Source organism: Drosophila takahashii, chromosome 3L, assembly GCF_030179915.1.
Source record: "Drosophila takahashii strain IR98-3 E-12201 chromosome 3L, DtakHiC1v2, whole genome shotgun sequence".
In the NCBI taxonomy this organism is placed as follows: domain Eukaryota; kingdom Metazoa; phylum Arthropoda; class Insecta; order Diptera; family Drosophilidae; genus Drosophila; species Drosophila takahashii.
The window spans coordinates 17,376,936-17,398,614 of record NC_091680.1 but is presented as its reverse complement, the minus strand read 5'-3'; the positions used below and the strand labels follow the sequence as shown (position 1 = coordinate 17,398,614).

The 21,679-nt window shown below is 38.3% G+C and overlaps 7 protein-coding genes across 9 annotated transcripts; 1 reads left to right on the top strand and 6 right to left on the bottom strand.

Moving 5' to 3' along the window:
- Positions 1-710: 710 nt before the first annotated feature.
- On the top strand, positions 711-2,409 carry LOC108056653 (uncharacterized). Its single transcript, XM_017140523.3, has 2 exons — positions 711-1,381; positions 1,796-2,409. Exons 1-2 carry the CDS (start codon positions 794-796, stop codon positions 2,117-2,119), a joined length of 912 nt encoding a protein of 303 aa, XP_016996012.3. The 5' UTR covers positions 711-793; the 3' UTR covers positions 2,120-2,409.
- A 2,664-nt stretch (positions 2,410-5,073) lies between these two features.
- LOC108056658 (insulin-like growth factor-binding protein complex acid labile subunit) lies at positions 5,074-7,050 on the bottom strand. Its single transcript, XM_017140531.3, has 2 exons — positions 6,143-7,050; positions 5,074-6,075 (listed from the first exon to the last, which is right to left on the bottom strand). Exons 1-2 carry the CDS (start codon positions 6,755-6,757, stop codon positions 5,074-5,076), a joined length of 1,617 nt encoding a protein of 538 aa, XP_016996020.3. The 5' UTR covers positions 6,758-7,050.
- A 135-nt stretch (positions 7,051-7,185) lies between these two features.
- On the bottom strand, positions 7,186-8,160 carry LOC108056647 (phospholipid scramblase 1-like). Its single transcript, XM_044393828.2, has 3 exons — positions 7,608-8,160; positions 7,392-7,547; positions 7,186-7,329 (listed from the first exon to the last, which is right to left on the bottom strand). Exons 1-3 carry the CDS (start codon positions 8,040-8,042, stop codon positions 7,288-7,290), a joined length of 633 nt encoding a protein of 210 aa, XP_044249763.2. The 5' UTR covers positions 8,043-8,160; the 3' UTR covers positions 7,186-7,287.
- Positions 7,819-9,241, bottom strand: LOC108056666 (phospholipid scramblase 1-like). The gene is made up of 4 exons (XM_017140547.3): positions 8,662-9,241; positions 8,448-8,603; positions 8,323-8,385; positions 7,819-7,957 (listed from the first exon to the last, which is right to left on the bottom strand). Exons 1-3 carry the CDS (start codon positions 9,088-9,090, stop codon positions 8,326-8,328), a joined length of 645 nt encoding a protein of 214 aa, XP_016996036.3. The 5' UTR covers positions 9,091-9,241; the 3' UTR covers positions 7,819-7,957; positions 8,323-8,325.
- A 39-nt stretch (positions 9,242-9,280) lies between these two features.
- LOC108056665 (phospholipid scramblase 1-like) lies at positions 9,281-10,262 on the bottom strand. Its single transcript, XM_017140545.3, has 3 exons — positions 9,754-10,262; positions 9,539-9,694; positions 9,281-9,476 (listed from the first exon to the last, which is right to left on the bottom strand). The coding sequence occupies exons 1-3, from the start codon at positions 10,186-10,188 to the stop codon at positions 9,417-9,419; spliced, it is 651 nt and encodes a 216-aa protein (XP_016996034.3). The 5' UTR covers positions 10,189-10,262; the 3' UTR covers positions 9,281-9,416.
- A 194-nt stretch (positions 10,263-10,456) lies between these two features.
- Positions 10,457-11,513, bottom strand: LOC108056668 (phospholipid scramblase 2-like). The gene is made up of 3 exons (XM_017140548.3): positions 10,978-11,513; positions 10,737-10,892; positions 10,457-10,678 (listed from the first exon to the last, which is right to left on the bottom strand). The coding sequence occupies exons 1-3, from the start codon at positions 11,404-11,406 to the stop codon at positions 10,631-10,633; spliced, it is 633 nt and encodes a 210-aa protein (XP_016996037.3). The 5' UTR covers positions 11,407-11,513; the 3' UTR covers positions 10,457-10,630.
- Positions 11,514-11,593: 80 nt separating this feature from the next.
- On the bottom strand, positions 11,594-17,776 carry LOC108056664 (phospholipid scramblase 1). 3 transcript variants are annotated; one of them, XM_017140542.3, is made up of 5 exons: positions 17,408-17,776; positions 15,944-16,328; positions 12,708-13,198; positions 12,490-12,648; positions 11,594-12,237 (listed from the first exon to the last, which is right to left on the bottom strand). In XM_017140542.3, the coding sequence occupies exons 1-5, from the start codon at positions 17,588-17,590 to the stop codon at positions 12,178-12,180; spliced, it is 1,278 nt and encodes a 425-aa protein (XP_016996031.3). In that variant the 5' UTR covers positions 17,591-17,776; the 3' UTR covers positions 11,594-12,177. The 3 variants fall into 3 exon arrangements, with proteins under 3 accessions (XP_016996031.3, XP_016996033.3, XP_070070520.1); XM_017140544.3 differs by lacking the exons at positions 15,944-16,328; positions 17,408-17,776 and adding an exon at positions 14,176-14,529 and having other exon boundaries at positions 12,708-13,185; XM_070214419.1 differs by lacking the exons at positions 15,944-16,328; positions 17,408-17,776 and adding an exon at positions 14,176-14,255.
- Between the last annotated feature and the right edge of the window lie 3,903 nt (positions 17,777-21,679).

Genomic DNA, 21,679 nt, shown 5'->3' with positions numbered 1-21,679 from the left:
AGCATTGTTGCAGCTGCATAGTTTGTGGCGCTCCATCCAGGCATTTTCATTAAAGCGCCGAAGGCGAAAATGCCAGAAGTGAGAACAAGAGATCCTTACAACCTGGTAATAAGAAATTTATTCCTTTCTTTCGAATTTCAAAAGGGTGATAAATTCAGGAGACATTAAAAATGTGTCATTAAAATGTAAATTATGCCATTTTTTACTAATTTATTAAAAACCTATTTACAAAAACTCGAGTTTTATTAAATACGAAATTATTTTATTATAAAATTTAAAAACCAAAGTTTTGTAAGTGAACCTTAATTATTTCTAGTCGGTTAAACACACATTTGTTAACCTACTTGGTATATTTTTTTCTGTGTAGATTTTGATTTCTGATTTTTTTGACATTTTCTTATGCGGTTATTCCACTACATCGTTCGGATCATTCATTAGTACAATTTTTTCTCAGCCCATACGATTTTACGTAGGTGCGAGCAAGATCCGATTTACAGTAGCTCTAATAAATGAGCAAAATTGTACTTTTTAGATTCAATTTTGCTCATACAAAAAAAAATAAAATGGTGGCCTTCGGTTTTTAAAATTTTGCTCATTAATTGCTCATTGCAGCTGACATATATCTGTCTTGCTCGCACCTACGTAAAATCGTATAGGCTGAGAAAAAATTGTTCTAATGAATGAGCCGACCAATGTAGTGGAATAACCGCATTAATATTTCTCATTCTCAATTTTCACACTCTCAATACACTGAACATAACACAGGATAAACAAAGTAGCAAAGAACACAAAGATGGACTGCAAGGCTCCTGGACTTTTCGAATTTGGGAGTGGCACGGAGGTGACCCACTGCAGCATCTCCGCCCTGGATGACATTCCGATCCAGGAAGAGAACTCTGGCTCGGACTTGGAACTGTCGAAGTCCTTTGAGAAGCTAGAGAAGATGAAGCAGCGGGCGCTGTATTTACGGGGTCTTCTCATTCGCCCTTTGCAGACGAATGAAACCGAATGCCCTCCAGACTCTGACCAGTTTCAGGAGGAGATCGAGCAGAGCGGATCAGATAATGTCGAGCTGAGGGAAGTACAACAGGAAACCGCTCGAGCTTACCAGCAGATCAACGAAGTGGGTCGCCGACTCAAGGAGTCCAAGGACAGACTGACCAGACTGGACGAAAAGGTGCAGCGGAACATTCGAAGCACCAGGAAGTTGGCCAAAAGGCTGCTCGAGGTGCCCAAATGGCAGGAGGAGCTGAAACACCACACGGGATTGTGTTTGGAGCGGTACAGCGACCTGGACATTTCCCGGGGCAACTACCTCGAGTACAGCGACAACTACGTGCGACGCACCCAAACCAACATGAAGTTCTGTTTTGCTTCAAAGGTGGGTATAATTTTAAATTTCATTAAAATATATTTTTTTGGTATTGCGGAAACTTATTTTAAAGGGGTAAAATATTTTAATATTTTTTTTAAGGCGTATTACTTACATTAATCAAAAAGCCTACGAAATTAAAAGTTCCATAAAATTAAATCTTTCATCAGCCATTTATGCAAATTTTGTTTCGTTGTCTTTTTAATGAAAAATATAAATAATGGTATTTGTTTTTTTTTAATGTTTTCTACGATTTATTAAAATTAAAATAATTGAAGTTAAATTGTAAAACATATAATTATTCTTGTTTTCTCCTTCTTTATAAAACATTTAAATAAATTTAAAGCTAATCCTTGCATTATTTTTATATTTTTGCAAATATTTCTATAAATACTAATGCACTTACAATAATCCCACCCTTAGGTCCCCATTATTTGCTACAAGAAAGACTACACCGAATTGCAGAGCGCCTTGAGTAGAACCCGCAAATTGCTTCTGCAGTGCAACGACCATCTGATAAAGTACACCCAGAAATTGGAGGAGGCACTAACCTCGGAAAAGGACGGACACCAGCTTCTGCCATCGCTCTCTGAGCTTTCGCTGCTGCTGGAGCAGAACAGCCAGGTGAGCAGGCCCCGGAGATCGAGTACCAAGGTGCGACGATCCTTCAAGTTCGCCTGGGCGGCTCCTCTGCCGAAGCAGGAGAAGCACTGGCTGTCCATCAAGGACGCCGACAGAGATAGTTAAAATAGAGCAGCTGACCGCAGGAATGCCAATTTGCCAATGTTTGTAATTTAAAGTGCAATCCAGTTCCGCCTTTTTTCGGGGGCAATAATGCGCATAATGAATAGGCCACACTGACTGGCCGAATAAAACACACAATGACCGGGCTAATTGTGCAAAAATGTTTTGGCAAATATTTTGTTAACAGATTTTGCGGCCATTTAAGCCGCAGAAATGCAATTAGCCGTGAACGTAATTAACCAAACAAAATGTGAATGTGAATGTGAAAGCCATGTGAATGTGCAGTGGCCACTCGAACCGGAATTAAAAAAATATGCAAAAACCACCTAGCGGATGTGCAGAGAATTTGAATTTTTGAATTTATTTTAGAGAATATTAGGTCGGTCGATAGGGGGAAGAGGGTCGGAGATCCAAGGGGTAAATTGATGGCCAGCATGTCTTTGACACCTCGGCGGAGCTTCATTTCAGGTTTTTGACAAGGGTTCAGGACTCGTTGGCCCCGGGAATTTCCCCGGGGAGGGAGCAACAGGTTTTTGTCACGAACGCAACTCCGGCCAACCTGAAATTTCAGTTATCAAATTGGGCAAACAACAGCCCGAGCAAAGTTTGTTGCCAAATTAATTGAACGGCTCCTGTCCGCAGGACTCCTTTTGCTTGCCACACGAAGGTCTCGATGAAGCCCTCACCTTTCACCTTTGACAGGGCACTTAATTCATCTGGCGAATGTGAAACCGAAAATTTAATTTAATTACTGGTCGCAGAGTCGAGTCGAGTCGCTTTAAGTCCTCTCCTCGGAGTAAAACTTTTATGGCAGCTGTTGAGCAAGGATACGCCGCGTTACGCCCTTTATGCCCGTAATTGCGCATTGACTGCACATGTCCTGGTTGCCAACTTCCCCGGTCCATTGTCCTTTTGTTGCCCGTTTGAATACCTGGAATACTTGTGCTCGACTTGGCCTGACCCTGCGGCCTATTCATATAGTTGAATGCAAATGGGAAGCAGAGCCAAGTTTCCATGTCTTGTACTATTCTGTAAGGGGAAAACTAACCTTACCAACCCATTCATAAGTCGCTCATCATCACCCCATTGTCTTAAGGTTTTCCAACTCATTTCCAAACTTATCTCATTTACTAGCCCCTGCCCATCCATCAATCAGTCAATTCATTGCGGCCAGCAGAAAAAGTTTATCTGTTTGCAGAATTGGAAATTTTAATAAAAATTCTTGCGCTAAATTACGCTCAACAATCAAATCCCCACCTTCGCCACTCGGAATTCCCAATCCTCCGTCATTGTCGTTGTCCAACTGTTCGCCTAAGTGGTGTTAAGTATTTGAAAATCTCTGCTTCGGTTTTCCAACCCCCCTATTCCCAGTCTTCCCCCCATCGCATGCCTTCCGTTGTATTGTTTTACGACAGTTGGCCAAATACTTTGGCTAGCTAAAAGTTTTGCTCTCATGGTCATCCAATTGTCTGTGATTTACGGAGGCTTCTCCAAGGATCCTGCGGCGGACGTCCCGTTTAGTCCAGTCCAGTCAGTCAGCGGAGCGAAGCGGAACCCACAACAGAAACTGCAGACCAGCATTTAGTGGATATTGATTTATTGCCATTCCACTGGCTAGACAAATGCGTTTTAAAATCAGAAATCGAATGAATAATTCTACTATGATATATCGAGTAAATATATGTGCTTAATGTAAACCAAAAAAAATTAAGACTCACATTAAAGCAGATTTAAGTAAGAATTAAGACAAAATGAAATAAAACCTTACGGTTACAATAGTTATTATAAATGCGTAAATTTTCTGTTTATCGTTAGACAATTATTTATAAATAATATTGCTTCTCCACTGAAGAGACAAATGTGTTTTAAAATCAGGAATCGAATGAATATTGTATCATAAAATTTACATTAAAACAGATTTAAGTAGTCATCGCGTCAAAATGAAATATAACCATACGCTGAGTCATATAAATGTGTATTGAATTATATTTATATCATAAATAAGTAATAATAAGTTAAGACAGTAGTGTTCTGTTTATCTTAACACAATTATTTCAGAAATTAAATTGTAGTTTGAGGAGGTTATAAATCTTAAATCTTCTCATAGCTTTCGACGATTCCCTGAGCCCACCCAGAAAACAAAATGGACTAAAAAGGGGCCTAATTACCTAAAATTTTAGGAAATATGGCCAGAAAAACGCGCCAAGGCCATGCATTACCTAAAATGTTGTCCATGTGGACTATATTTTGTACGCAGTCTTGAATTTATTTCTGGTAATGGTTACCTAAAAAAATGGCTAGTGGACTAGATTTTTAGGTCAGAATTACCTAAATATTAGGTATTTAAAAAAAAGCTAGGATTTTTACTATTGATAGTAACATATTTGATTATTTTAATTGCTTATATTGTATTATTTGGAAAAGCAAATATTTTATCTTTCTGAAAAAACAATCACTTTATTTTGTCCTCGGTGGGAATCGATCCCGGGTCTTCTGCGCGAGAGTCCAATAGGCTAGCCTCTGGTCTACGGAACTACTTAAAGGCCCTGCGGCAAAACCAAAGCCTGCTTCAAGGGGCTCAGGCGAATTCTATTTTTAGAATAGGGCACTATTACCTTAAAAGTAGGAAAATAGTCCACGTAGGTATTGATTTTATATATTGAAACTTTTCCATCACTAGCTTTAAGAAAAGTCTAAAAAAATTTTTAACATTAAACTTAAAAAACCGAATAATTTGTTTATTAATATTAGGGACCAATATTTGTATTAAGTTGTGAGTGATAATCGACTTTAAATTATTCCTAAATTTTGGGTCTTATGGACCAATTTGAAGGTTACGATGGCCTATAAAAATCTCTTTAGCTTTACCTAAAAAGTAGGAACATAGTCCACATGCTAATATTTTTAGGTAACCCATTACCTAAATCTGAAATTTTAGTCTATTTAAATTTTTTAGGTCATACGTTACCTAAAAAATAGTCCCACATTTCTCTGGGTGCCCTCACTTCGTCGAGAATCCGCAGGCACTTATCCATGGGCGTGACCACGCAGAGGGGCTTCCTTCCACTGAAATAGGCGCTGCTGGGACGGGCGTAGGCCACCTGGTGGCCATTCAACCAGGAGGTGATCTCATCCAGACACAAACACTGCCAGGGATTTCCCTCCAGACTGATGTGCTGCAATTGCCGAAGACCCTGCCTTGACTCTGACTTGAGATCCGGCAAAAAGGTGAGCCTATTGTTGTTGATCTCCAGGTGAGTGAGTCGTTCGAAGGTGTCCAGAATTTCGTCATCGATCTCCTCCAGACGATTCTCGCCAATCGTGAGCCACTGCAAACGCCGCAGGGGTGCAAACATGCGAAGATCCAGGCTGATCAGCTTGTTCCTCCTCAGACGGAGTTCCTTGATGAAAGGCAGCGAGGAAAGGGCCAGAGGATGCAGCTCCGCAATGTAGTTGTTGCTCAAATCCAAATAACTCAGGTTGCGAAGAATACTTGCTCCAAACACCCCGAAACCCAACTTTTTGATATTATTCCTACTCAAATCCAACCGCTCCAAAGCTGTGAGATTGGCAAAGACTTCCTCGGGAAGAATCGAGATTTTGTTGCCCTGCAGTTGAAGGGATTGCAAAGCACTCAGACCCACAAAGGCTCTCGGATGGATCCTGTTGATCAGGTTGAGCCACAGATTGAGGGTCCTTAGCTTACTCAGCCGGCAGAAGACGGAATCCTCCAGCACCTTTACATTATTCGAGCTGTAATCAAGAAGCTCTAGTGGAGCTACTTCTCCGGGAGCCATGAAGAGAGTTCGCTTGATCTCATATAGATTGTTGTTCGACACATTTAAGACTCGAAGTTTGGGCAGAGCATAGAATATTCCCATATCGAGGGTTTCCAGCCAATTACTGTGCAGGTGCAGTTCCTCCAAACTAGGCAATCCCCGCAAGCGACACCATTGGAACTAAGGGATATTAAGGGGTTATATCAGACTTCTAAAGAAATAATATATTGGTATGTAGAACACCTACATCCCGCACATTATTGTTGCTTATGGACAGGTAACGCAGGTTTACATTCTCGCCCAGCGTCACGTTCTCCTGCTCGTTGGTGGTCAGGTCCAGAAATACCAGCCTTTTCAGATCCCTAAAGGCATTGGGCTCTATTTGCGCTATCAGGTTGTTGGAGAAATTCGCATACTCCAAGTTTGCCAATCCACTCATCAGCTTGCCAGTGACAATCTGAATGTCATTGAAGCTCACATCTAAGTTTACCAGTTGCGATTTGTTGGGAAAGTGCTGGGCCTGCATCTCCTCCAGCTGGCAGTGGGTGAGATTGAGATCCTGCAGGGCCTCAAAGTCCCGCAGACCCCTTTCGCCCAGAGTCACGCCCCCAGATTCGGATAGATCCAAATGCAAAAGCCTCGAGAGTCCCGGTAATTCCCCCTCATCGGCACTTTCAATACCAGTGTGCTCATTGACCACCTTTACACTTTTCCACTTTTCTCCCACATATCGACTCAGTTGCTCGAAACTCTCAATTTCCCGACAAAGAAAACTTCCTCTTCCCAGATCCTCGCACTCCTGCAGATCCTTTGCAAACACTCCCGATAGAAGCAGTGCGATCAAAATTCGCATCGCCTGCATTTTTGCAACTAAACTTAAACGTTCACTTTGAGCGGAGTGCAATGCATTAATTTGTGTTTATTTTTAATCAGAGCAAACCCGTTTCGGTTCTTACGAGGAGCCGGTTTCCACTTCCATTAACCGAAATCAGCTGATGAGTTAGTGATGGTCTCAGTTCAATCGAATAGAATTCTTCTGGTGGCTTCATTGTAACTTAACTTTATTAATACAAACTAACGCTTTCGGGTCTATATATATACACATTCAAATTTTCAGGTTTGTTTGCAATTTTATTAGAAACTCAAAGCCCAAACGAAGAAGAACCGTATGTATCATTTCCCGGATCAGAAAATCAAACGTTAAAATTTATGGATATATAATACACACACGCTTTAAGAATTGATACCTTGTTAATACTTTTAAAAACTTAACTCAAACACACAACACCCTTAAATTTTAAAAATGCTATAATTTCTCGGAGCAGAATATCATATGTAAAATTTAAAGGTGAATACACATACAGAATTTAGAAAATTATTTATTACTGCTTATTAATAAGGTTTTCTTCGTGATCCTTCATGGTAAAGAGCATCCTAAAAGAGTTCGATAATTTAAGGTTTAAGTTTATGCATAAATGCTTTAGCTAGAAACTCACTATGAAAAATACGGCGGCCAGAAGAAGCGCCTTGGTGCGGATATTCGCATCCTTAAACTCAACGTTGAAGTTGTCTGCTTCTGTAAACGCTTCTTGAAAGAATCCAGCGCATTTTTTTAAAATTTTACCTACAACTTTTTGATTGGAATCCACAACCTGCGACAAAAAAAAATATACATGACCTATCAAGTCTCAAAGGAATAAAAGATAACTCACTTTGAATTTATTGTCCTTCCAAACGCTTAAAGGTATGACCTTGTACATTAGGGGGCCCTTGGGATCGTGGATCTCCAGGTGATCCCGCCAAAAGCCCTGGTGGTACCTAATCCAGCCAATCTTGTTTCCGGGTGGAACGAAGACGTCCAGTTTTGGTCCCTCGCAACAATCGTGATGTTTTGCCCTGGACACGATCATGAGATCGGTCTTCGCGGCGTTTATTACCCGTATCGTCATATTATATTTAGATTTAAATTCACGTGACCAAAATCCGTTGTCCTGAACGGCGTAGAGAATGGGTTGGTCCGTCGGCTTACTTTTAATGGCATACCTTCTGTTACTACTAAATCCTACGAAAACATCCAGATAGTCAACTTTCTGATAAATCATAATACTATCTAAGTGGACCAAACAGTCGAGTCCCAGTGTCTCCATCGCGAAAATTTGTGTTCTCGGAGATACAAACTTATTTTATTTAATAAATACGGAGCTTATTGATGTGAAAAGGGAAAGATATGGAATAAAATAAAACTGAGCACGAAAACATCTTTTGAAATTTTCGTCAAAGGTTGTTGATTAAGTATCTTGAAAAACAAAAAATACGAATATTTGCATGCTTAAGAATTTATAGATTGATAATATTTTTAAATACATATCATCATAATCATATGGGAAATTTATAGATGTGTACACATATAGAATTTAGAAAACGTACTATTTAAGGACAGTTCCTAATCCAAGTCGGGTTCCATCCATATCGTTCATGATAAAGAGCATCCTAAAAATGTTCGAGTACTCAAGATTAAAGGTAATGTATAAAAACTCTAGTTAAGAACTCACTATGAAAAATACGGTGGCCAGAAGAAGCGCCTTGGTGCCGATATTTTCATCTTTAAACTGTACTTCAAAATTGTCTGCTTCTGTAAACTTTTCTTGAAAGAATCCAGCATTTTTTTTTAGAATTTTTCCTACAACTTTTTGATTGGAATCCTCAACCTGCGAAAACCAAGGATACATGACTTATCAAGTCTCAGAGAAATGGAAGGCAACTCACTTTGAATTTGTTGTTTTTCCGTGAAGGTACGACCTTGTACATTAGGGCGCCCTTGGGATCGTTGATCTCCATGTGATCCCGCCAACAGCCGTAGTGGTACCTTATCCAAGCAATCTTGTTTTCGGGCGGGACGAAAACGTCCAGTTTTGGTCCCTCGCAACAATCGTGTTGTTTGGCCCTGGACACGATCATGAGATCAGTCTTCGCGGCGTTCATTACCCGTATTGTCATATTATATTTCGGCTTAAATGCTCGTGACCAAAATCCGTTGTCCTGAACGGCGTAGAGAATGGGTTCGTCCGTCGGCGTACTCTTAATTTCATACCTTCTGTTACTACAAAATCCTGAGAAAACCTGTAGATAGTCAACTTTCTGATAAATCATTATACTATCTAAGTGAACCAAACAGTCCAGTCCCAAAGTCTCCATCCCGAAAATTTGTGTTCTTGGACATCTAACCTTATTTTATTTAATAAATGCGGAATTCATTGATGAGAAATGGAAAGATATAGAATAAAATAAAACTGAGCGCGATAACACCTTTTGAAATTTTCGTCAAAGGTTGTTAATAAAAAAAATTGAAAACCCAGAAATTTTGAATATTTGTATGCTTTAAGAATTGATAGTTTGATAATATATTTAAATGCTCAACTAGAACGCAGAAGACTCTTAAATTTAAAAAATTGTATAATTTCAGGGGCCGAAAGTCATACGTAAATATTATAGAAGTGTACACATATAGAATTTAGAACAATTTATTCATGATGGTGAGGTACCACGATCGGCATTTTATATCCTTCATGGTAAAGAGCATCCTAAAAGAGTTCGGTAATTTAAGGTTTAAGATAATGCATAAATGCTTTAGCTAGAAACTCACTATGAAAAATACGGTGGCCAGAAAAAGCGCCTTGCTGCGAATATTCGCATCCTTAAACTCAACTTTGAAGTTGTCTGCTCCTGTAAACGCTTCTTGAAAGAATCCGGCATACATTTTTATAATTTTGCCCACAACTTTTTTATTGGAATCCTCAACCTGCGAAAAACCAAGGATACATGACTTATCAAGTCTCAGAGAAATGGAAGGTAACTCACTTTGAATTTGTTGTCCTTCCAAGCGCTTAAAGGTATTACCTTGTACATTAGGGGGCCCTTGGGATCGTGGATCTCCAGGTGATCCCAACAACAGCCCTGGTGGTACCTAATCCAGCCAATCTTGTTTCCGGGTGGAACGAAGACGTCCAGTTTTGGTCCCTCGCAACAATCGTGATGTTTGGCCCTGGACACGATAATGAGATCGGTCTTCGCGGCGTTTATTACCCGTATCGTCATATTATATTTAGATTTAAATTCACGTGACCAAAATCCGTTGTCCTGAACGGCGTAGAGAATGGGTTGGTCCGTCGGCTTACTTTTAATGGCATACCTTCTGTTACTACTAAATCCTACGAAAACCTCCAGATAGTCAACTTTCTGATAAATCATAATACTATCTAAGTGAACCAAACAGTCCAATCCCAGGGTCTCCATCACAAAAATGTGTGTTTAAATACTTATGTATTTAAATTATATAAAAAGGGTTAGATATAATAAATAAATTAAAACTGAGCACGAAAACTATTTTGAAATTTCCATCAAAGGTTACTAATCATGTATCCTTAACACCAAAACATTTTAAATATTTCGGTGCTTTAAGTATTAACAACTTATAAAAATGTAAAGTTTAAATTTAACTGTATCAATTTAAAGTTTCTATAAAGCCACTTTATTTTAGTTATCATAAGATGTTAAGTCCTAATTAATTAATCATTCACAATTTATTGTACCTAAGTTTGTTAAAATATAATCAGATCGTTATAGTATGTAAAAGTTTTACAGTAAAACTGCTTTGAAATGTAGTAGAATAATAAATGACGTGATAAATTGAAGTCATTTTATCCGCACTGCATAAGTTTGAAAGATAGACCCACAGTCAGATGAGAAATTTACGTACTGCTGTTGTTTCAAAGAATAAGCCGTCCTGTAAGTGAAAGTACTTATAGATTTTAATACACTAATGATTTATACACCTCACTCACAATGAAAAAGACGCTGGCCAGTAAAAGCGCCTTGGTGCGAGTATCCAAACCCTTAAAATTGACTTTATAATTGTCGGAGTCCGTATAGATTTCTTTAATAACTCCTCCAAACAACTTTTCAATAAGAGCTATTTCTTTTTTATGAACATCAGTTACCTGCAAAATAGGATTTTCAAATGGTTTAGAATGAAAGAAATATTATAAATATATAATAATAAAATATAAATATCGGGAAACCTACAACGAACTTAGCCTCAAAGCCTCCGCAACAGTCGTTGCTGTTATTGATGACGTACTCCAACTGATCCTTGGTGTTCATGACGTGCAGAGTGCGCGGACAGGCGAAGCTGTGCAACTTGACGACGCCGATCAGGTTGCCGGGTGGTGCGAGGACCTCCACTCTCGGCTGCTTGAAGTAGGCGTCCGGTTTGATTCGGTCAATGTGCATTACTTGAGTACTTGATGGGTTCATGACCCGTAGTGTAAACATATAATTTGGCTTGGTAACGCGATCGACAAACTTGTTATCCTGCACGGCGGTTAGGATCGGATCTGTCTTAAGAGCGGCGCGAACGAAGTACCTTCTGTTCCTACTGAAGCCGATCACAACCTCCTGGAAATCGACTTCCTGATTGACTAAGACACTATCCAAGTTGCTCAGGCAGTCCATTGATCAATTTTTGTTTGCAACTTATTTTGATCTGTTTAAAAATCTTGTAATGTATGTGAAACACAAAAAAGTTGTACAATTTCTAATGAAGTTGCTGTCAAAGGAATTTATGTTTCTGAAATATTTTTGGACTGTGAAAAATTTATCATTAGTGCATTATAATCAAAAATACACTTTTAATAGCAAATACATTTTTGTTTTAGGATTTATTTAACCATTATAATAATACATAAAGAGGAAACAAAACTTTCTTCTGCAATATCGGTAGGGGTATATATAAAGTTCCTGACAGCTTAACAATAAACATTGGTATTTATATCTTTCTATACATAAGACACTCAAAAATACAGTTTAAAGTACATGGTTTAGTAACGGTTAGTTCGTTAGTTAGTTTTTGCTTCAGTGTGCATCGTTATAAATTCATGAATGAAGCAGATTTGTCGTTGAATACAAGTCGTTGATGAGGCGAAATAGCAAAAAATGCTTCATAACTTAAAGTTAACTTTAAATCCTGGCAATGTCCTCTCGAAGGAAGCCTGAGTTTAAGGGGTTTCATTTTCAGTTTGTTTCACAGGGAGTTCCGTTACTACGATTCCGTTTTCATCAATAAGCATTTGTTACAGAAGACTAGTACGCGACAGTTCACAGGGAAGATATTTGGATAAGGCGGCAAATCAAAATAATGTACAACATTTAATCGTCGCAATTGCAGTCAGTACAACAATCGGCCGCCTCGCATAAACAATCGCAGAACAAGCCACCGCCTGATTCCTATAGCATGCCGGGTCTGTCGGTTTCCTGGTTTCCGGACTTCTCAAAGAACATGGCATCCTGTGGGTGAAGAAAAAGCACACAATCAGTTGGGATAACTTTTAAGGATTAAGGACCTAGTGCCGGGCTAGCCTACTCAAACTAAGCTGAAGGATTTGATGGGCTGGGGGATTTAAATTACCTCAGCACCAACGAAATCTGCGCTGCAGACGTCTCAACAGCTTGAACCGATAGAAATGAACACTATACAACTGATTGGCAGGAGCCAACTATGGGTTACTGTGCAAAACTTAACGAAAACGAAGCACTTACAATCAGGAAGGTGGCGCCCAGGAGAACGGCCTTCATGCGCACATCCAAGTCCAATGGAAAACTGATGCCGAAGAAGTCCGCGTCCGTGAAAATTTCTCTTGCCAGACCCGACCACTGCTTCGAAATCTTGCCGACCTTCTCGCCCGTGAGCGACACAACCTAAAAACAGATATTATTAATAGGATATAGTAATTTAGAATAGCTATCTCAAAACATACATTGAACTCAACGTCGCCGCAGAGCGAAAAGGTGCAGAACGGTCCTTCGATGCGCATCACCGTGTCGCCCAGGTGATTGAGTATCCTGAACGAGGGTGAGCAGATGGACCACTCCTGCTCGATGGTGCCGATGACATTGCCCGGTGGCGCCGACACTTCGATGCTCTGCAGACAGCAGGGGAACAGACACGAGGAGCAGGCCAGCGGACGGTGCATGTGGATCACCTCCTGCTGGAAGTTGTCGAAGACCCGCATGTCGAAGGGACGCGAGGGTCCGCAGCAATTGCGCGTGCAGCAGTCGTTGTCCTCCGCCGCGAAATAGACCTTCTGACCCAGGGCGTTCTTGATCGTAAACTTGTTATTGGTCTCGAAACCGGTGAAGGCCTCGAGGAGCTCGACCTTCTGCTTAACTAAAAGCTGGTCGATAGTCGTAAGGTACTCCAATCCGCGCGGACAGTTCGGAATTCCGGTAGGTATACTCATCCAGTCTCCTGAAACGAGATCAATTATTAAAATTATATCTAAAATTTATGGGCAATGTCTTATAAATAAAATTAAATAAAATCCCATTTAAATAATAACCATAAATAAAGTGCTTCTAAAAATACAACTTTAAATGAACTTATATTGGAATGAACTTCTTATAATCTTGGCTGGTAAATTGAATTAGTCCACACAAAAGGGCATCTTGTTCAGCTCGTTCAGTTGCCAGTGTGTCAATTGGTCAATGTCACCGACACAATTGCTCGGCCTTCCTAATTGGAAGCATCACAATGGAACAGACCCCCCTTCTGAACATCCCATAGATAACCCCCCGTACGCAATCTATTATGCTAGTTCATGCATCACGGCTATTGTATCTTGTATCTAATCTGCGCTATTAAGATTTACTTTATCACGGGCTCTAAAGATAAACGCCTTAATAAATATTTAAGGAAACCTTGAGAGGATTTACATAATTGGGATATTTTTAGTTAAAGGTAGATTGAAGTTAAGTTTTTTGCACCCAAGTACAAAAAATAAGTATTGGGATAACGATAATAAAGGAATGGAGATAAATTTTAAAAGAAATCTTAGATTTTTTACTCTTTATATATTTTTTTCGGAGTTTTAAGAAGAGATCACTTAGAAATTATGATGAAATCATAAGGACTATTCCAAGCAGACAGTTTCTATAATTAATAGGCCACTATTTCTTGAAATGACCACTATTTAGTACTAGCTTAAATTTTAAAACATGAATAAAGGCAGTTTAAAACGCTGTGAATTTTTTATAAATTTTTAGGATAAAGTATAGAATGATCGTAAAGGTGATAAAACTATTTTCTTAAACCCACTTTAATATTTTTTGGACTTTTTAATAGTCTAATATTTTTTAAAGAGTATTTCGTTACTTGTCGTACCATAGATAATTTTGTAGGTACTCTTTTTAAGCCAGTCTCTATAGTCAATCCCATGACCTTCTCACCTTCTGTCCTCGTCGCTAATGTAGAACTCGTAGCCCTTTCGTTTAGCCGATTTATTTAGCCTCATGGTGTGTCTGAGTTTCTTGGGCAGCGGCTTGTTGGCCTCCCGGCAGACCAGTTGCCTCAGAGTCTGGGATCTTGTGCAGATCTGGTTGTACTGGGTGTACAGTGAGTGCCACAGGAAGCGCAGAACCTTCGAGCCGCTCCTCACACCTCGGCCCCCATGGGATTCCTCCGAGTTTCCTCTACTTTCGCCACTGAGGTCCAGCGTGGAAACGCAAGTGGCTGGGTTTTCGGTGGACATTTTCTAGACACGACACGACCAACTGCTCTGCTGCACAGAGATGAACTAACTACTCGTCGGGGAAAAATCAACGCCATCCATGGCGACGACGGGCGTTTTAAATGCCGCTTTGTATTATTTTATTGGCTCAATTAAGGCAGACGCTCCGCTTTCCGATAAGCGCCAAAGATCTGGCAGGGTTTTCTGAACATTTCGGACGGATCCGTCGCACGTGCAAACAAAAACACAGATAATAGCTCAGTCGGACCGAAAAACCTCAAAGCCTCTAACACTCTTCAAAGTGACTACGTAAATGTTTGCACCCCACATAGCATTTGGGCACCCTTTGTTCTCCGCCGATCTCGGCGAGCTAGAGCTACCTATATCTATCTGGGATGATGGGTTCAGTGGTTGCACCCTGAGAAGTCTTAAGACAACTGATTGGACATTATCTCAATCCCAGGGCAATGACACACGGAGCACACAAAGATGCGCTTTTGTTTTGATTCACTGGCTTACGTAGTAAGATTATATGAAAAGCATGAAAATCAATTAAGACAGAGTAATAAAAACCAGGAAACGAAAACCTGTGAAAACCTAGTGCCCTAAAAACTACTTCTTAGAATAAATTTATTATTATTTTATTTATTTGTTTTATCTCGAATCTTGGAAAATACATAGAAAAATCAAACTTTAATTCTTTACGCCATGTCTCAAAGCATAATGGCAATGCCTTTTTGATTGAAAGAGATGTTATGCATAAGTCAAACCTTTTTAAAAGGTAGAATAAATAATAGTTTAATTAATTATATTAATCTCTTAACGAATTTTAAAATAAATATACATTTAACTGAAGGTGAAGCAAAATCTATGTTTATCGATGTTCGCCTGTTAATGGTACTATGTGTACCTTTTTATCTACTGTCAGTAACATCACTGACCTATTCTTGCTATCTACAAGCAGTGACTTTAATTGATCATAGCTTATTAACTAATGGTCCGATTTGATTAAAATAAAATATAGATATAGGTGTATAATAAATATAAAATAAATACAAAATCACAACATTCTGGCTTGTATAATTTCCGAGATCTCTATGTTTATACGGACAGTGATACTGATCAAATATATATATATATTTTTTAGGGTCAGAACCGCTTTCCTCTATCTGTTACTGGCCTCTTAACGAAAGCAATATGCTCTTTTACTTAAAAAGTATAACAATACAAAGTACAACCACCTCGATCTATCAAAGAATGTCTGTACTTCACAGAATTTATCATGAAATCTAAAAAATGTAAGTGTTTCTTTTTTACTATAGCTGTTGATTGGAAATTTTCTTATCTGAACTTATGAAAGAAATATAATATTTCTTGTTTCCCACAGCTTATCACATTGAACAGTCATAAGTGCTATTTAAAGTATATAAATTTAATTCTAGGTGTTACAAGTTCGGTTGTAGGCAACCATTGTTTTGATTACTTGCCTGCTGGTCCGCCCTGAGCAGGGGGCATTCCCGGGCCCATTCCGGGACCCATTCCCGGCTGCGTGATAATGGGCTGTTGGGGCTGTCCCGGTGGATATCCGCCGAATGCATGTCCTGGACCCGCCGGTCCCGGCGGATATCCTCCGAATGCTTGTGGAGGTCCTCCTGGTCCTGCCGGTCCCGGTGGATATCCCCCAAAGGCCTGGGGCGGTGGTCCTCCGCCTCCGCCACCCACATAAGGGGGTTGACCACCTCCATAAGGTGGTTGACCACCTCCACCACCCATGTAGGGTGGTTGTCCGGCTCCATAGGGCGGGGTCTCTCCGTAGGGCGGCATCTGGGGAACTGGTGCGTAACCGGCTTGCTGGGGACCTGGCGAAAAGCCCTGCAACGATCGAGAGTCGAATGACGAATGAGAGGCGTTGTTTATTGAGGGGCGTTGTGGTAAGTGTTCAATTCTCGGGCGTGGAACCTAATCGGAACTTATCACCACTTGAGCTCCCAAGAGGCCGTTAACGTCTCAGAAAGAGCAACATACATTTATGTTTTCAAGACCCCTATGTATTTATATGCCCCTAGGATTTCATACATTAAATTCTTACAAAACTGATAAAAGATAAATTACGCATATTGAATACAATATACTTCAAAACTGATCAAAGATAAATGACGCATATTGAATACAATACAAAAAAAATATTACCTTAAAATCAAATATTTGATGTTATCCATACAACAAAAGAAGAATTTTAAATTGAAGTTAAAAATCAGCTTATAATTGGAAATGTAATTTTAATATTTAAAATTAATAAACATCTTAAAGATTAAAATAATAAAACAAAACAATAACAGAGAATAATCGCTTTAAATTAAAAGTTAAAGTGTTAAAACCAATATGTAATATATTATTTTGTTGGTAATATTTATAAAAAGTATTGTAAATATTTAATAACAAATGAGTTTATTTTGTATGTTTATAGTTTTGTAATTTGTGATGATAAAAGAGTGTTCAGACTGAAATGACCACATATAAGTCAATGCTGATGACTAATATATTTCCTTTACAATACTGAAGATAAAAAGTTACCATTTATATTAAGAGTATAATAGGTATTAAAAATTACATTTTCTCTTAGCCAAAGCAAATTTATTTGGTAAACTCATTCGTTTCGACTTGTTTATCCAGTCGGTATTACTGGTTTTAAAAAACATTGTACACAGTTGTTTAAGGGGACAAAAAAAGCAGTTGTTTTTATTTATCTACCCGCTGATTCCACGGATTCGCGTGCAAATCGAATGAATCTCTTTTGAGTTCACAGCAAACGGACTGTGTGATTATGGTTTATAAATAAGCAAATACCAACTGGCATGACGTCAGTGTTATCGTGTGTTTGAACAAGAGAAACCCCCTACCAACCCCCCTTTTTCTGACGCCCAAAAAGAAGGGACATTTTTGGAACTCACGTAATTCATGGGCGGCGGCGGTTGCTGTTGACCGGGGGCCGGGGGATAGGGTGCCGTGTGGATGCCACTCGTCGGCGGGGGAGGATATCCAAATCCCGCTGGCTCGGCGGGCGGAGCATTTGGCTGGAATCCGGATCCAAATCCGGGCGGAGCGTAACCGCCCTGATTAACGTTACTTTTCATTTTTTGATTTTTCTGGGATTTCCCTGGATTTTCCTGCTCCCGCTCTTCTTCTTCGGCTCTCCTCGTGCTGCGTTGTTGTTGCACTGGAGCGGTGTTGTTGCGGCCACGCCCCCAACGAAATCGCAACAATGTTGTTATTGTTTTGAACGCACAATCTTTTAATTAGTTTCGTTGTTTCGTTAATTTTACAAGGGAGGAACAGCGGCACTTTAGAGCTGGGCAAAGTATCGATGAAAACATCGGTGTTTCCCTAATTAATTATACTGGTGTGGAAAGTACCATTTTAAGTACAATTAAAAACCATTTTAAGTAATATTCGAAAATAATCGTGAAAACTGACAAAATAAATGAAATTTCACTGTAATTAGTGGGAGAAACACTTGCGATGTTTTGATACCGATGTTTTGACGCTCGATGTTCCACCTCTACATCTCTACACATCTGGCTACGCCGTTTTTTGCGGGAAAAAATTGAACTTGAAAAAATGTAAGTTTTATTTGCGCCAAATGTAAATTAATATTAATTAATATTATTCTGTAGATGTACGTGTTTTACATCGGTGACGCCCCTAGGGGCAATCGCAAACCCCTCGAGGCGCGGCCGCGGGACTTAGTAATTTTCCAATTACAGCGCCAGTAATTTCTATTACTTTGCTTTTAATGGCAGCAATTGTACTCTGGCATTTAGGGTCTACTTTTAATAGCCCAATTCTTATATGGCACCCTATTACGCTGCATATTTCCTCTTGAAAATAACTAAATTCATTTTTATGCAATGGCTCAAATTATAGTTTAAACAAAAAAAAAAAATTAAATTAATACATATTCAAACAAAGCTATAGTCGAGTGTCCGACTATGTTATACCCCGGTACTTAACCCATGCCACTAAATATTAATAATACACAGAGAGAATGAACATTTGACTCAAGTTAGAATTTTTGTACTCAAAATATAACCAAGTACATAAATACAAAAGAATATATGCTGATATTGAGTCTTTATAGATCATTTTTTCCAAAAAGGGGAACAAAATGAAGTTTGTACTCAAAATCTGTACAACCTCAAATTAAGTAACAAATAATATAACGTAATTTTACTTGATTAATTTTCTCTGTGTAGGGAAACTCAAAATACTTCGGTAGCGGGATCTATATTTACAATTAGGGGACAGGGTCTTTGGCATTAAAAATTAACGAATTTTGCGATTTTTTCTATAAAAACTGGTTGGGTGGATTTAGTTCAAAGCTTTTGTATATTATTAAGTGTCGTTTAAATAACATTCACTAATATTTTTAGCCGTTACTATCGGCTTATATTTCGGTGGCAAAGCGATTGCTAGAACACTATTAAAAAAAGGCGTTTTGCGGTGTTCACTGTACCTCCGCTAAAAATGATCGGATTTCCATTTTGTTTTTACATTTCGCTTAAGAATTAAAAATCCCCGCCCCCTGGGAAGACCGTTTTTTATTTTTCTATTTTTAAGAATTTTGTTTGATCTTCCAAAGTCAAAAATGCGTTTTTCAGCTAAAAAATTCAACTACTTAAAGCTAAAAAATAAAAAAGAACTCTTCCCAGGTGGCGGGTTTGTTTTATGCAGAAAAATATGCGACAAGATTGAAAACGATAGGTTTAAAACTTTTCTTGTATAGTCTTTAAGCGTTAATGAGTTAAAAAAAATATAAAAAAATGCATTTTTTTGCAAGACCCCACCCATTTCTTAATCAGTAATTTAGTGTGAGGTTTTAAAAAAATATAATGTACATACTAATAAACAATTATTCTAGTTTTACAAATAATATGCATGGCTAGCCTTAAGTACAGGGCAGTTACTAACTATTATTTACCAATGTTTTCTGTGGGAACACTGCCCTTCTTGAGGCGAGTTTCTTTTAAAGATGGATGAAAATACAGGCCAATAAAACAATATTTAATAAATATAATAAATATTTAGAAATATTTTGTTGAATTTTATTTCAAAATGTCTGATATTACGATAATAAATTGTTTTTTTTCATTGCTTATTTTAGGATTTACTTTATACTAATTACACAGGTACACAGCCAAAAATTTCCACGAACCATTTCAAGTTTTCCATGATATTTGGGTGCTCCTGAGTAAAAGTCCCATACAAAATTATTTTCCATCACCTACAGGTTCCGCGGTATAGCTAAGAATACAAAAAACCGATGTTTGCCGACATTTTGAATTACGTGGCCTATATAATTGGACCAACATTTATTATTTTCGGTAGGACCTACTCTCAATACATCACGGCATTCCTAAAAAATAGTCCCCATTGTAAACCATTGCCCATGTCTTTGGAATTCGACGCCAAAGTTGAAAATCCCAAAATTGTAGAGATTTTTCTGATGTAAAAACAATTCTGAGGATTAAATCTTGAATGGAAGTAATTTTAACTATTCATTGTATCTATTGTTCATTGTATGATTTAATTTCGGTTTAAAGCGTTTTCATGAGGACATTTTATTGGATTTCTTATACTAATAAAAGCTATTTTTTGATTTCATTATCTACTCCTAAATGTTGTCAAATTTTGAATAAGTCATGGCAACCTCTAAAACTAAGAAACTAAAATACGTTCACTGAACATACATAGAAAAATGTAAATGTTTACTCCCATTCTGTAGGATGCCTTGACTTTTTTTAAATTTGACAACATTTAGGAGTAGATAATGAAATAAAAAAACCGGTTTTATTAGTATAAGAAATCCAATAAAATGTTCTCATGAAAACGCTTTAAACCGAAATTAAACCATACAATGAACAATAGATACAATGAATAGTTAAAATTACTTCCATTCAAGATTTAATCCTCAGAATTGTTTTTCCATCAGAAAAATCTCTACAATTTTGGGAAGCGTTAAGCGCTAACATTTTGAGTGGTTTGAGTCTGTTGCATTGAGTGCTTTTCGTATGGCCGTTCACAGTGCGCAAGAAATTGAGTGGGAAGAGTTAACAGTGCGCACAAAGTTGAGTGAAAATTGCAGGGCGAAGTTAACAGTGCGCACGAATTGGAGTGGAATCGTTAACAGTGCGCACGAATTGGAGTGAAAATTGGAGTGGAATTCGCTCAATCAGGTGGCTTTCGTAGTGTAACTGTAACTTGGTTGCAAAAAAATACCGTGGGAGCAGTTAAATAAAATATACTGGATCCAAACAGGCTTATCTGATACACAATCCTAGCAAATTATACAACCGCTTACGAAGCGGAGATATCGTGTACTAAAAGCCGAGACACATTTTATAGCAGGGAACCGCTAGCCGGGACATACACCACATCCGCAAATTTTAGTAGATTAACGGAAGAGGAAGAATGGTTGGCGCCCTAATTTAAAAATTTCAAATGTATTGAAATTTTTCGTAGCTTTATGTTATTTATGTGAAGGGATATATGGGCACTTCCAAAATGTCGCTCGGGACATTTGCACACCTTTAAAGTTGAAAAAAAATTGTAACAAAATTGATTTTAATTTTAATTATGGGCTTTTCTTTTCACTCTTCCCAAGCTCTATTTTTGGTAAAAATCTTGATTTTGTACCACTTTTAGTTTTTAAGATATCGGTAAAAAACTGCCGTATTCGCTCGGGACAAAAACAGAAGTGGATTTCGGGGAAGTTCATTCAACACCAGAAATTAGCGAATTCTGATGGAATATTTGAATGCCAATTTTTTTAGAATGTTGTTCAAACATGTCGCTGTGAAATGGTTTTGGTTTTACTCAAAAATTGTTTTCCGTTGTTTTTTTATGCAGTTTCAAGCACATTCGCTCGGGACATGTCGCTCGGGACATTTTTTCCGACTGTTTTGTAAAGTGGATTTCTTTACCTCTATCCTTCAATTGCTTTATGTTTTGCTTTTAAATTAATAGTTTAACATGTGAATGAAGCATTCAGTACAGAAAAATGTCACATATTAGCATTTCTATAGGATAAATTAACAACAGAAGACAGGTCCAAAAATAACAAAAAAATGGCCAAAAACTAACTTTTGTGTATATTTTTGGGGTTTGTAATAAAAATTATCAAACTATACTACAAATTTTTAGTTTATCTCAGGATCCAACTTATT